The sequence below is a fragment of the Varanus komodoensis genome, unplaced genomic scaffold (assembly GCF_004798865.1).
Source record: "Varanus komodoensis strain SLA01 unplaced genomic scaffold, ASM479886v1 scaffold5, whole genome shotgun sequence".
In the NCBI taxonomy this organism is placed as follows: domain Eukaryota; kingdom Metazoa; phylum Chordata; class Lepidosauria; order Squamata; family Varanidae; genus Varanus; species Varanus komodoensis.
The window spans coordinates 989,316-1,004,920 of NW_025336087.1; the positions used below are offsets into that span (position 1 = coordinate 989,316).

The 15,605-nt window shown below is 41.7% G+C and overlaps 1 protein-coding gene across 4 annotated transcripts in view; it reads left to right on the forward strand.

Moving 5' to 3' along the window:
• The first annotated feature begins 356 nt into the window (after window positions 1-356).
• NNT (nicotinamide nucleotide transhydrogenase) overlaps window positions 357-15,605 on the forward strand; it is a 59,096-nt gene continuing 43,847 nt past the window's right edge. The window contains exons 1-4 of one of the 4 annotated variants that reach the window (XM_044446265.1): window positions 357-511; window positions 5,548-5,754; window positions 11,402-11,631; window positions 14,680-14,897. In XM_044446265.1, coding sequence (XP_044302200.1) covers window positions 5,604-5,754; window positions 11,402-11,631; window positions 14,680-14,897 — 599 coding nt within the window. In that variant the 5' untranslated portion in view covers window positions 357-511; window positions 5,548-5,603. Of the gene's footprint in view, window positions 512-5,214; window positions 5,755-7,944; window positions 8,052-11,401; window positions 11,632-14,679; window positions 14,898-15,605 lie in introns of those variants that run through there. The other 3 variants (XM_044446266.1, XM_044446264.1, XM_044446267.1) reach the window with 3 other exon arrangements.

Consider the following 15,605-nt stretch of genomic DNA (forward strand, 5'->3'; position numbering starts at 1 on the left):
TAACACGCTCGGACGGGAACAAAAGGAGAGGGAGGGCACCGCAAATAAAGAGCAGCGCACGGCCTTCGCAACTAACCGCCTTCCTCCCTAAGCATTCCTCACAGCCGCTTTCCCGCTCTGGCCTCGCAGGGAAAGGACGGCAAGGCATTCACACGTTTCCCCGCGCCGCTCTCCAAAAGCGCCGAGCCCGCCCATGCGCGATCGCGCAAGGGCCGTCACGCCGCCGAGACCCTCTGCCGCCCCCTTGTGTCGAGAGAAGCGAGCAGCGGCCCCTGGTCACGTGCCCTCCCCCGTCCTACCTAGGCAGGCTTGCTGCGGCTGTGTATTTTGCAAGCTCGTCTGCTCTCCCTCCAGTTCTGGGTTGCCGGAGGGCTCGCGCCCCGCCCATTTGGCTGGGGCCTCGCGCTGGCTTGTGCACCCTGCTTCCCGTCCCGCGCCGGCCCCGGCGAGTTGGGAAGGTCAGCGCGGCGGCGGCTTGCACGCGAGACCAGCCGGCAGGGCACAAAGGGCGGTAGGTGGCTGCAGCTGTCGCTTCCCCCTGCTCACTCCCTTTCGCCATGGGACTCGGGAAGTGGCGAAAAAGACCGGCCCTTGCTTGCTTGCTTGCTTGCATGCCTGTCTGCCGGTCGTGGTTGCCCTGGAGCAGGGGCTCAAGATTCAGCAGTTGCCCTTTTTACCTTTACATTTCCGACGCGAATGGATGCAACTGTGCGGGGAAGGGTTAGAACCGTTCCCATTTATCTTGGCATCCTTCAGTGGCGCCTAAAGCGGGGGTGGATGGGTAGGTAGGTCGGCAGGCAGGCAGGCAGGCGGGCGCTCGAGAAAGGGATCTTCATTGCTTTGCGCCTTCCTCCTGACGGGGACCGAGTTCCACCCTTCTTCCAATTTTCCTCCCCTCCCAAGCCGATGAATACTTTTGGCAGCGGGGCGGGGGGGCGTCGCAGAACTCTTTCTGAATAGGCCCGCCGAAGTTAACGGGGACGAGGAAGTGGGAAGGGACGCCGCTGCTTCCCATTGTTCACCCTCGGCAGATTCGGCTGAGCAAGGCGGTGTTCGGGTTACTTGCGAGGAAGCTCCTTTCCCTCAGTGCCTTTAAGGCGAAAAGCCCTCCAGCCGGGCCACAGTCCAGCACATCTGGAGGGCACCCGGTTGGGGAAGGCTGCCGAAACTTACTGAGGGTCTGTGACATTGTGGGAGTCCGGCCTCTTTTGCCTGCGCGCCTTGAAACCGGCTGAAAACTGAGAACAAGTAGAAGCTGGCACTGCTAGGCAATATACATAGACCCAGTATATCTTCTAAGGAGAAGGAATGCATTTTATGGCATCTGGCGGCTGAAGCAATTATGCTTTAATATCGTGTGGGGAAAAAGTTGTGTGCTGGTGAGAACCAGCTTTTTGTCAATAGTTGGTAAAGTCAACATTGCTGCCTGCCACCTTCCTACGTGGAGGTCAAATGTGCAGTGGGAATGGAGGAAATGACCTTGGCTGAGCCTTGCAGCATCCCCTTTTAGTGGCGAAGGACTGGGGAAGGTGTGGGGTTCTGGTGAGCACCTGGGAGCTCACCTGAGAAGTGTGGTTAAAGAATTCAGAGTTGCTTTTTTCCCACATGACTTCAAAAGCCCTGAATCTGCTTGTGGGAAGTTGCACCAAAGGGCAGTCTACCTGACTCTCTTATATTAATACAATTACTAGCATTATTGTTACATAAGGCTGCCTTTTAGAGTCTGCTTTAAAGATGATTTAAGCCATCCTTTGTACATAAAACAAGTACTAACAGACAGCTGGCACTACCGGTTAAAATGCATCGTACACCTATGCAATTTTTCCCTCTGTGGCAAACAGTGTAGAAGTAGTGGGAAAATCTAAGAAGTTATGAATCAAAGATGATGATGTTGCTGCCTTTATACAATTCTGTGAATAGGATAGGATGATCACCCAATGAAAATGTTGTCTGACAGCACTCCTTTAACATTAGTTGAGGTGTAACCCTCCAAATTCTCCTTGGGAGGAATTTTTGAGGCCTTGTGCCTTGCTGAATACTCCAAGGAAGCGTGTTTGGAGCTGCAGCCAATGCAGTTCAGGAGTGCAGCAGCCCTTTTATAGCATAGCTTGCTGTGATCCTCTAGAGATAGTTTGAGGTGCTGGTTTTCACCTGGTGTGGACCATCAGCTCTACATGCCAATAAATCATGATGAGGGGCTTTGTCTCTTAGAGCCGTTGAGAATTCACACCAAAGATCTGGAATCGGCTCAAGGTTTCCCGACATGTGGCCCCCAGTAGTTTGGATAGGTTGGTCTTCAGTAGCTGTTAACCCTGAAAATTGGTATTCTGCCTGCTTCCTTAATTTGATCTTTGGAACTGGCTGGGAGCCTTCTTTGAAGATAGCATATTTCTTCCAGGATTGTACAGCAAGGGCATGAAAAGAAGCCAGCTGAATATTCTTTTGGAGACTACATAGTGAGACATGCATTTTTGAGTTGGTGATCTATGTTCATGGATGCTAGAAGATGGGATTTAGACTGCAATTCTATGCATTTTTTCAAAGGATTTAGCTATTGAAATACAGACATTGAATGCTGAATAACTATATTAGACTCCATAAATTAAACCCCCTCTCCATCAACTTTAAATTTGCCTGAGCGGAAAATAACTTGCTTAAGCTGCAACTCAGTCAAGGACAAAAACAAGTAATAATAGTGAACAAATCTATGGCTAGCATTGGAGTTCAGATTTCTAGTTCAAGTTCCAGGGGTTAGTAAGTAGGATTACTTGAAACTGTGTGCCTTGGTAGGTGATTGGACAGTGACAGCATGCCACATAAATTAAGTGCTCCTGACTCCTGCAGCTTAAGTCCTTCCCTCAATGAATGAACTTGACTCCAGTGGGAGACTGAGAAGTAGTTGTATCCAATCGTGTGTGTCTGGTGCAAATTATGCACAGCACTGCCCTCAGCAGACAGCCAATTGGAATCAGCTAATGAATGGGATTCCAGCTTCTTGCATTTCTTGCAGACGTGGTAATGCTTGGGTAGTCAGGGGCACTAATACGGGTTATTCATTTAAAGGGGCACTTTTATCTGGCAGCTGTTCATCTCTGAGTGCAAAGGGGGATCACTAATGACACTAATTTTCTTTCTTTCTGAGGAAGCATATTTCTTAAGCATTCTAAATATCTGAGTACGTGGCATACAGTGCTTTCTATTTTTGGCAATTTCCTTAGAAACTATGCTTGCTGGAAACATTGTTACTTATATATCAAACTGGAGAAAGAGTTGACTTGAGCAACTTATTCCTGTGTCTCCTTTCTGTTTATTGCATAGCTTTGTAACTGGGATCATTTTTCAATCTTTCCCCTTTTTAAAAAAAGAAAATATTGGAAAAATTGCCTTTATTTCAGCTGTGAATTTAGCATGATCACGTGTTTGGCTGAGTGAATTTTCCCCATTAGGTGTTATTAATCATATATGGGCATAAAATTAACTGTGTATCTCTGCATGTTTATGTGCTGCTAAATTTAGTTGCTGCTTTATTTCTTCTCCAAACAGTGAATCTTTTATTAGATTAACTTATGTCAGAATGAGACCATCCAGGCCTTCTGTGTGTTCTATTTTTATCTTTTAAATGTTACCATGGTGCAGTAAAGCTAGTTTAGTTTTCATCGGAAAAAGGCACTAATTTATGAGCCATGTGTTATTAGCTGGTACTAATACTATGAAATATCTGTATTGCTGGCATGTTGCTTTAGTTTAGCATGGAGTGTAACTTAACAAATCTGTGTCATAGGTTATCAGCTGCGTTCAATTTGGCCTTCTGAAAATTCTTTTTGCTAGTCTTCATTTTCATCCATGCAGTAGACTTTTATTATCTTTGTTTTCAAGGGAAGAACATCATAAATGAAGGCTGCTGGACTTACAAGCTTGCCTGTAATAATGATATCTAAATCCCAATGAAAACACTAGTAAAATTCTCAGTGCTGTTAGAATTCACCGCAAGTCTTTTTAAAGCAGGGTGGATGAAAATCAATGATTAAAAAAATTAAAAATGGATTTTTAAAAATTAAATTGGATTTTTAATAATAAAATGCTTTTTGAGAAAAAAATCTATCTAAAGGTAGCTTTCTATTTAAGATGCATTATAGCCCAAAGGTTATTCATCGTGAAATAAGGATTAGTTTTTAATCATGTAGCATAAGTCTTTATATTCTTGCAATGCTTAGATGTTTTGGTAAATTCATTCTATTAATCTTTTCACAATGTCATGCTCTTCCAGAGGTTTCTGTAAGATTATTGGGCAGTTTATCTGTCTAGAAGATACAGTCACAGATGCTTGGTTTTATAGTTCTCAGAACTGAATTTGTGTCTGCAGAGATCACATGCCTCTTCTTCAGAGCAAAAATGTTATGAAACATTTTTTCATACTGAGTTGAAAAAAGACCTTAATCCCATTGTTCCTTTGCAATTCTATATACACAGAATCAATCCCTTACCTCTTAAATGCTAGGTTTCAAAAAATTCAATGAATAGAAGAAGATTGTTGGAATTGGAATAGATTTGCACAAGAAGCTAAGTGTGAGGAGGGAGGGGCAAACAGTAAAAATGAAAGTGAACTTTTTGAGCAGAATATTCCACAAGTCTTTGGGTCTTTTTGTGTACACCCCTAGGTTTAGCATATTATTCATTTCTTGGGGGAGAAAACCTATAATGTCAGCAGTCCATAAAAGAGACCCAGTTTGGGAATATTTAAATAAAGTTCCTCTACTTACTGGTAAGGCATGCATGTATACAAACCCATGATTTAAATCTAGTCTTACTGATTGTGATTTTAAATCAATTTGATTTAAATCAAATCCACTCTGTTTTAAAGGAAAGGCACTGGTTGATGATAGGTGTATCACTCTTGGATATTTTTAGGTTAGTGTCTGCATGTCAATGTTAACCCATAATTTATATAAAATTAAGTTATGAAAACCTATTTTGCAGTTTAAAAATTAATTTTGGAAGGATAAGAGGACCTTCACATAATGCTGCAATCCTGCTTTGGAATTAATTTAGGAACATTGGAAGTAACCCTATTTTGGATTGGACCCTTAGCTATTCAAGCTTAGTCTTGCCTTTAATCTGATTTTCTTTGGCTCTGCAAGGTTTTAGATGTGGTCTTTTCCTAGCCCTACCTGGGGATTGTGGGAAGTTCTGCATACAAAATGAGATTCTACCACCAAGCTAAGGACCTTTTAGATGTAATTACTTCCAAGTAATTGTTTCTAGGCTAGAAAAGTTACATTTTCTATTTTAAGTATTATATTAAAATTTTTGTGATGTGGCATCAGTGTGTTGTGTTTTTGTTAAAATGCTTTGCACTTATTCACAAGATGCTGAAATTCTGAAAATATTGCTAAATGCCACTTATTCATAGGTCATGGATTTTGTCAGCCTATTTTTCATTCTGTTTGTGCATTGCGTCCTTAGTTTAGGTTTCATTTTAATATGATGTTTTTATATTTTACAAGTTTTAGAGTCGCTATTTGTTAAAGAGCAATTTTTTTTATGCAGCAGGGTAGCTGTGCAGCTTTCTAACACTGTGATCTCCTTACTGGATCTTGGCTAACATGGCAAGCCTCCTGCGCACGGTTGTTACTAGTTGTTCCAGTCCTCTTTTCAACAATGTGATGTGTCACAAAGTGAAGACTGTGAAGACCCCATGCTTACGGACATTCCGTACTCACCAGGTGCTCTGGTGCCAGGCACCTGTGAAACCAGGTACGTGACTCTAATAAAATTTTATGATTTCGAACTAATGGGTCTGATATTGGTATATGCACAAACCACACCACACCCCAGTATTTTTTTCTGTTCTCCCAGTGTTCTGTCACACTTCTAGGCTGGGCTCAGTCCTCATGATAACCCACACTCAAGGGCTGATGTATGAGTTGTCATTGAACTGTGAGTGACTGAGTTGTCTGTACCCAGCTGAGATAATAACCTGTGGTGAGCAGCCCACAGTTCACAACCCAGCAACAAACCATGGGTTCTCTTTATGAGTTCTTTGCAATTAACAAGCCATAGCTTGATTGCGCAGTTGGGTTCATTCATGCCCATGAATGAACCCAACTGCGTTCATGCGGTAGCCCATGCGTAGGCAGCTATCCACTGTTCCAGCAGCAACCTACACTCATCCTTCAGCCAATGCTTCATCAAGAACCCGTGGTGCAGTGAGAACCCGTCTCCCCCAATATTCCACCCCTGGTTTGTTATGTTACCTGAACATGACCCTAGTGGGGCTGAGAGAAGGATCTGGAGATGGGGCTATGTATCTCAGCAGCCTTGGTTACTTGGGAGTAGGTCTAGCTTCCATTCTACCAGAGATTGTAAAAGTATCGCTTTCTTTCATAGAAGTGAATTGTCGCCATACACTCATTCAGGGGAAAATAAAACACTGGCATTCAGAATTAAGTTTTAAGAGGAAAGATTTCCCTCCACAACAACACTGTCTAAGATTCTGTGGAAGTGAGGGGAGGATATTGAATTGTACCCTGAGCATCCTTGAAATGTACAAACACATGTATTTGCATCATACCCATTATACTGACTGATAAATTGCTAATGGTGTTATACTGGAAGACACAAAATTTATGGATGACAGAAGAAACACAGCGCTAAGGAGAGGCAAGAGGCAGAAGCAAAAGGTGACAGAAATAGGGTCAGAATCTCGATTGCAGCTTTTCAGTGACTATCACATAGAGACAAAAGGAACTATTATAATGATCAGTGCAAATAGAAGATAGGAGATGCAAAAGATGCAGCAACCACAGGCCCGTTGCATTAATCTCCCATGCTAGCAAAGTAATGCTCAAAGTTTCGCAACAATGTATACTACCCTATATGGAGTGAGAAATGCCAGATGTCCAAGCTAGCAAAAAGGAAGAGGCACTGTAGATCATATTGCAAATACACATTGACTACTTTGCAGCGCACCAAAGTATTTCAGAAAAAGATCAGCGTACGCTTTATAGACTACAGCAAAGCCTTGGACTATATGGATCATGAGAAGCTATGCATGATCCTGAAAGAAATGGGTGTGGCTCTGCACTTGATTGTCCTGATGCGTAGCTATATCACGGACAAGAAGCTTCAGTTAGGACAGAAAACGGAGAAACTGAATGGTTTCCCATTGGCAGAGGCTTCAGACAAAGATGTATTTTATCTCCTATCTGTTCAATCTGTATGCAGATCATACCATAAGAAAAGCTGGATTAGAATCAGAGGAAGGGGTAAAGAGTGGTAGAAGGAACATCACTAAGATATGCAGATAATACCATACTTTCCTATTTTCCGGTGTGCCCTGTTACTTTCCTGCCAGCACAGCTGCTTAATGGGATGAGGTAGATGCAATGTTGGACTTAGAATCTTGTTTGTATCCCTGTTCAGCTGTTTAGTTAATTATACAATTTGTTACTCGTGTTTCTTCATAAAACAATCCCAAAGTTGGTTACAAAACTAACAAATTATAACAAACCCATACATCATAAACTGATACAACAGGAGAGAACAGAAAGACAGTCAAGGAAATTATGAAGGTACCTGGAAGGCATCGGACCAGTCTTAAGGTCTTTTGGTTTAACAGGATAAAACTTAACCATTTTCATACGGTTATGCGTTTATTCGAGGGTGGGATACAAGTGCAATAAATGCTTTATTCTTAAAGAATCCAGCAGGCCCTTTTTGCCAGCCCAAGTAAGCGGTAGCTTACTCTTGGTCTTGGCACTTCTTTATCTTCAGTGATGGAGGTAAAGGCTGTAAGAGATCTCCAACCAGTCAGGCAGTGCAGGATTTATCATATGCCATGTGAAGATGTTGCTTTGTTTGGCGTAAACTTGCAACCATTGTCGATTTAGCTGGTAGACTTGGTTGTACACGTGGGTGCAGTAGGTTTGTCTGTGTGTTTCACAGGGCGAAGAAAAATGCCGTGATCTACTTTCTCTGTGCTATTCATTGTCTTCATTTCAACTCATTCCATCAGGTTGTCTCTTTGACTTCCTGCAGAACTCTGAAAAAAGGTGAGCAGCTTCTTCTAAAGCTGTTGGCATAGTAAGGTGGTAAATAGGTGCACATTTGCCCATTGTTCCTTCTTAGAGGGAGTAAGTAGTTTTTGTGATAACCTCTTTTCTAAACCTCTTTTCTAAAGCTGCAATTCTAAGCACAGTTACTAGGCAGCCAGCCATAAAAATTCAACAGCGCACAGCTGTTACATTTAATAATATAAAAGCACAATTCATCGCACAGAAGGTGAAAATATTCATTCATAACTGCAATGCTCATATCCAAAATGTGAGAAATTAAAAAAAAGTTGGGTGCTATTGCATTTTCTTGTGTTCTGAAACTGCTGTTTTTTCCCTTTTTGTTACTAGAGAATAAATCTATTGAAGTCAATAGGATTTTCTTCTCTTCTGAATAAACATGTTTTGATTGCACTGTTGATGACCAATTGGATTGGTTACTTGTGCATCATGTTGCACTTCAGTCTCACCAGTCCCCACCACTGCGTGCTTTCAAGCACACCCTGAAGACCTGGCTGTTTGCTTGGCCTGTAACTAAGTTATTGGTACAGCTCTGCATATAATAGTACCTGGTTTTAATTGTTAATTTTAACTTCACCCCTGTTCTAGCATTGCTTTAATTTTACTTTTGAGCTACTCTAACTTAAGTGCTACTCATCTCAATAGGCCAACTCTAAGTAGATTAGCACTGGATGCAACCCTGTGGTTTTAAGTTCTGTTTTGTGCTCCCATGGGTGGGCTTACCCAGCTATCTAAAATGTAAAGAAGAAAAACTTGGACTGTTTGACATGCCTAGAAAACTGGTTTACCTTCTCTTTTAGTGCTGCAGTTTTTGTGTAAGTACAGTAAAGACAAGAACAGGGTTTTTCCATTAATACATCGGGCTTCACAAAATATGTTTTAAAGGAGATGGCTGGTGAAATTACAATATGTCTTAATTTGCCTCTTATTTTAGCAGAGTTATTTGTGGGTAAATGGGATGGGTGTGTGAGAGAGAGACGGAGGGAAAGAGAGAGGTGGGGTGGGGAAAGATGTTTACTCGTCAGGCTTCTGCTGTGGGAAGGACAGGATTCTGTCTGGTTCTTCTGAGAAATAGGCTCACCCTGTCCCTTGGCTTACAACGCCATGAGAAGGAAAGATAAGAAAGATGCAAGTTTAAACAAAGTGATTTAGCAGCCTCTTGCAGCAGGTAGTCTCAAACAATAAATGGGTTTAATTGCTGTATCTTCAGTACTGCATCTGCTTTTAATTTCTGATGTCATGCACAAATTGAAATTGACTATAACAGGTAGAAGATGAGTTAATAAAGTGTTCATTAAGCACATTTGTAAATAAATGTCACTTGATAGATGTTTTGAAGTGCTTGGTCTGTCTCGAACACTGTCATACTACAGCAGCTGTAAGAAATATGCTTTCAGGGATAGCTGCATAAGCCACTGGGCAGTGGGGGAACCTTATCTGACCTTGAATCTGCATACTGCAATCCTAAACGTTTCCTGAGAAGTCAGTTGAGTTTAGTGGAATTGAATCCAAGGCAAGTGAATATAAGAATGCAGTCTTGCTCTCCTCAGTGGGTGTGTATAAGACTGCGGCTTCAAAATTAGACAGAAAGTGAGCAGTTTTAAATTGTACAACTGGCCATATTTTTCTGTTTGTTCAAAGCCTGACAAATGTGCATTGCTTGGATTATTAACTAGCTGTGGAGTATTTCTGCATGTGAATAGATAAAGAGTCCTGTGTGGTGGTGGAATTCCAGGCTTCTCTAGTCGATGACTGATGTTTGGTTCAACAGAAGGACTGCATGGTAGGAACTGTGGACAGGCGGTGCCCTGATACGGTGCTCATCTTGCAGGGCCCATCTGTTCATACACTATAGGAAGCATGTCCATGACTGCTTTGGCGTATCTGACCCAGTATTTTTTCTGGGGTTTGGTTTTTGAGAATAGACAAAAGCATTAGTGGAACTATGTATTTTCCTTTTCAATGGGGGTTACTCTGTGTCTTCAGTTCTAGTTTGACACACAGTGCATAGTCTGGTCCTACATCTACAGTGGAGCTACAGAGCCTCTTTCACCCCAAGGGCTGAATTATTTATGGAAGATGCTTTCAAGGGCAACATTCCAGTGGTGTGTGTGGGCGAAATGCCATAATACTTTAGCTTAAAACTCTTATTGCTAGTAATTAAACCTTAGAGAAAGCATTTAAACTTTTCAGAAAGGAGGACAAACCTGTCCCAAAAGGTTAGGGTATGTTGGAAAACCACCAAACAATTGGTGATTGGAGGAAAGTGGGAGGGCCACAGGAAGCAGAGAAGGCTCTTTGGAGAAACCCGGAACACTGGACTGGGACCCCCCGGAAGCTAGTCTTGGCTCCCACGTCTGAGGTTCTGTACCTACATTTTACAAGAAAAGGTTGAGCAAAGGTGAGTGGTCAGCGATGCCACCACCTGGATTTTGTTCCACAACTGTGAATTTCTGTATTCTGTCCCCTTTTTCCTGAGTGTATGGTGGACACAAGGACGTTTGGTTTGGCCACATGGCCACCTGTTGTGTTCAAGGATCATACCTGTGCCTTTTAGTTCACAAGCTATTTCTATAACCTGGGGATTAGGTGGGGTGCTACTCCAAAACACCTCTTTCTTCATGGGGGAAGCAGTGTATGTGGGAGGGAAAACTTTTATAGCAGTATTCCTCAGCATGGAGCTCACTAAACATTGTGCCCAGCATGGAGAACGGTCAGGAACACCTGGATTCTTAGTTCAAAGCTTTTGGAGAGCAGCAGATTGGGAAAGCTGGAATTGTTTTCTTGATGATGATCCAGAGTTGTTAGCATGTGAGGTGTCACAAATGGCTGTCACAATATTTTGGAGCAATCATGATCTTTATAGGAACTATTCTGCAATTAAAGTCATACATGGTGAAGGGGCCTGTCAGGTCTGATCTTGTGAGTACTGGATTTAAGTCCAGTTCAGCTATGGATTTGCCAAGTGGCCTCAGGTAAGTTGCTGGTCTCTTAGTTGAAGTAAAAATAGAACTATTTACAAGGATTGTTGCAAAGTTGAAACAACTGTAAAAACGTTTGTACTCAAACTACTACGTAGATAGCTGTAGGAGATCAGTGAAACATTTTCAACCAGATGATTATGTATTGTCTCCCTCTGGAATTTGCCTTGAGATGGGAAGATATCCAAATGCTTGTTAAAAAAGAGCTGCTAGCACCTTGTTAAAATGATGACTTTAATGGAAATAATTTCAATTGTACATTCAAACAACACTTTCCTTAGGAGACTGTTATTTTGTTCAGCTTTTAATTGATAGAATAATTGCTCTTTGTTTCTCTGTGTTCTACAGGTATTCCATACAAACAATTGACAGTGGGTGTTCCAAAGGAGATTTTTCAGAATGAGAAAAGGGTTGCCTTGTCACCAGCTGGAGTTCAAGCACTGGTTAAGCAAGGTTTCAATGTCGTTGTGGAATCGAGTGCAGGAGAAGCTTCCAAATTCTCTGATGATCATTACAGAGAGGCTGGCGCACGGATCCAAGGAACAAAGGAAGTTTTGGCTTCTGATCTAGTTGTCAAAGTAATTACTTTTTCCACTGCTGTTCTGTTGCTTGAATGTACTTTTCTAAATGTTTCTAAGGAGGGAAATAATGATGTACATGGAAATGGGTACGCCATAGCTAAATCACTGAGTTGAGCTTTGGTTGCTTCATATGCTACAACACATTCACTGCCTCAAAGTGAAGTTGTCTCAAAGTTGGTGCTGAATTTGCACCTGCATGTGGAGTCTTAGCAGTTGATGCAGCCCATGGATCTTTCCCAGTATTTTCCTTGTGTGAATCACCAAATTGCACATACATTAATCCTCTGCAGAAATGGCTTTCCAGGCTGAGTTCCAGAAAATCCTGTCATTTCTTGGAAACTGATCAAGAATCCTTGATACCAACCAAATTCAGTAATCGTGTTTTGGATGTGGTTCCTTGAAGGGAATTTTGTCCTCATTGCCAACATTCCTATGCTCTGTACAGAGGCAGGGAAGAACTGTGTGTGCTGTTGGGCAGCAGTGGGTGCAACATATTCACCAAGTGAGATTAATAAGCCTTCTTGGTTTCCAAGGTGCAGTGTACAGGAGTTGTAGCAGACAGATTGCAATGGACAGGGGCCCCCAAGAAAAGGGAGATGGCAAACCATGGCTGTATAGTATATAAACTGATTTAGTATTTGCTTGCAAGACCAAACAGCAGAGGAATAATGAACTTGTTACCTGCTGATTAGGAATGAAACAGTGGCTGATGCTGCTAATGCATAAAGATGCTCAAAGAAAGCCAAGGTGGCTTAGTAATGTGTATACTTTGGAATAAGAAGGAGCCACTCTTCACACTGTAGTTGCCATAAACAGCTCTTGAAATAGTAACTGAACTGGTGTACAGTTACTATATAGTACATGGACTACAGTGCATAGAATGGCTTGTTGCATAAGCCATCTGTGTTGTTCAGAGAATGCAGTGAGCTACTTTCATTGGGCAACTGTAGTCTGTGTAACTATCCTAACTCTCCGAAAGTTTCAGCAGATGGGCTGTGGGTGAGAGCTATCTTACCTTAAATATTCTTTGCATTTTTGTTTTGTTGAATATATTGTCCATATGCCTTATCTTGTCCTACTTGGAAAATTCAATCACTTCTGTTTTCCATGCTTGTTTTCTTGTAAGCATAAAGAAGTTGTGATGCCATAAGGGTTAACAGTAGGTTTTCTTTGGAGATATTATAAAACGTGTGACTAGACAGAACAAACCACCATCATTTTCACTCTATCCCTCTATCAGTAGAAAGGCAGTTATCGCAAAGCATACTTTCAGTTGTCCAAAGTCCATTCTGTATTTGACCATTGCATTTGACTGCCAGTCTTGTGATAAAGCTTGGCTTCCATTTCTTTAGTGTCACTATCTGAATGCACTGAAAGTTCTCTTATATTGAATTAGACCATTATCTGGTGACTTGTAGCAGCTGCCAGAGTTTTATATAGGACTGTCTCCCAGACCTATCTTAAAATGCCATTTTAAGTTTTTTTAGTGCTTTTTGATCACTGTTTTACTTTGCTTTTAGTTTGACTGAATCTACTGAAGTGTTTTTACTATATGTACCTAGTTATCTTGCATTTTAGCATGTAGCATTTTTATTCTTTGTTTTATTGTTGGCATTTTTCTATTTTTAGTGGATTACGCACCACCCAAAGAACTTGGATTGTTGAGCAGTTCAAAACTGTAATAAATGTAGTAATGCCAGCGTCGGGACTTTCCACATATAAAGCATGTGCCTTGTCACTGAGCTGTGGCCCTTCTCATAACACATCATATGTTAATTTTTGTTGAACTACAGAGTCTTCACTGAGTGGTGCTGCAGCAGTGGAATAACATGAGCTGGCAGCGAGGATGTCCCCAAATCAGATCCTGCTTTGCATATATTGGCCTTAAGCACATCACTCTGTCTCTCAGCCCATCTAGAGAGTAATACTAGTTTGCTTTACAGGATTACTTGAGGAATATCAAAATAGTGTATGTTCCAGTTGTAGTTCTTTACTGATTATTGCCATTAATTCAGTCCGACTGTTTCAGTGTAAAAGCAGCAAATCATGAAAGCAGTGGCTGCCCCTTACATTATCACCAGAGTCCGCACCCAAGTCAGACGCCCTGCACCTATTCGCTCTGATGAATATAAAGTATAAAAATCATTTATAAATAAATAATTAAATACCATCCACACCATTGGTAACTAAGTCCATATGATCTCATCCGGTTTTACCCTTAGGTTAACCTAAGAACAAACCATGTATTTAATTAATTCCTCAATTTAATTGAGTTAGTTAATCCAAGATTTGTGTCTCTCATATATGCACAAGGTTTGTAGATAGACTTTAGTCAGCCATTATTCTGCCAGGCTGAAACTGGATGAGATCATATGGACTTAGTGGATGATATTTATTTATACGTGATTTTTATAATTTATATTTATACAAAGATATAAATGTATATAATTTATAAATGATATTTAGCAAAGTGAATAGGTGCAGGGGGTCTGACTTGGATGTGGGCTCTGATGATAATGTAAGGGGCAGCCTCTGCTTTCATTCCTGATTCAGATCCCACCCTAGACTGCAGCTGGTATTCAGAGAGAAGCTTCCATTGGTGTGAAAAGGGGCTTTCTCCCTCAGTGCAAATAGCTGCAGGGGCCCTGATCTAATGAGGAAAGTGATAAAGGCCCCCATTCCCCTGCCACAGTCTTGACCCAGATCTGTCCACTTCCTTTTTAAAGCCATTCACATAATGGCCCTAAGCATCCGACTTCCTCCTGCAGTATTGGCATAAAGCTGCTCTGCTTTACAGGGTTATTGTTAGGATTACTGAGATGATAAAATACTACTGCTGCTCATACACTCTTTTGCATAGCTAGTCAGTAATGCAGATTCTTTGGAAGGGGGATGATAAAGCATTCAAGAATTAACATACCATATAACCAATTAAAATGAGCAACACACTTAAAGCATGGGCTTCTTTCAATTCCTTTTGTGTCTTTTCATTGCTGTTATGTTTGTATTCTTGGGTTGTGTGATTTATACTCTTTCTTTCTCCAGGTGAGGGCTCCCATATTTAATCCTGCACTTGGTGTACATGAGGCAGATCTGTTTAAGCCATCTAGTACCCTAATCAGTTTTATCTATCCGGCTCAAAACCCAGATCTCCTGAACAAACTGGCTGAAAGAAAAACTACTGTCTTGGCTATGGATCAGGTCCCACGTGTGACTATTGCTCAGGGATATGACGCTCTTAGCTCCATGGCCAACATAGCTGGGTAAGGAACCATAATAGCACGTAACCATCTGTGCTATTGCAAGCCTGTTAGGTACTGAGTGGGTTTCATATCCAAGGCAGGTCTGCATTTTTATTTTGTTAATTATTGCTACAGTCAGGCCCTGTTCTTGGGTTACAGCAGTGGGAGATGCAGCAAGGCAGGTAGCTAAGACACGAGTCATCCAGTTGGGCCTTGCAAATTGGGAAGTGCTTCAGTGAGTTAAACAGATGTATGGGAATCTGGAATCCAGTAGGTTCTTCCCAATAATGAGGCTGGTGATTCACTAGCTGAAAAAGGAAGTGGAAAGGATGTTTTTGAGAGTCCATTGAATCTGAAACCGGGAATGCCAGAGAGAGGGACATGCTATAGTTAGGGTGAAAAAATGTAATATTTCCATGCAGTAGAGAGGTTCTGAGATCCAATGTCTGAAGGGACTGAATCAGGTCAAACTAGAACCAAGTTGACATGTAGAGCTTATGCCTCTCCTAAGGGAAGGGAAAATGGAAAAATTGTGTGCTGGCCAGGGTGGAGGTGTACAGGAGCAGGAACCGCGGTGTTTTATTTTTTTCTAATCAGCATAATGTCCAAGGTTGCTCCTGATTACCAGTTCTCATTAACTGTGATCAGTTCAGTATGGCAGGTTTAAGTCATCCACAAGTGCTGTTATGGTAGGGTTGTGAGAATGGGAGCAAGGGGTAGCTGGTGGTC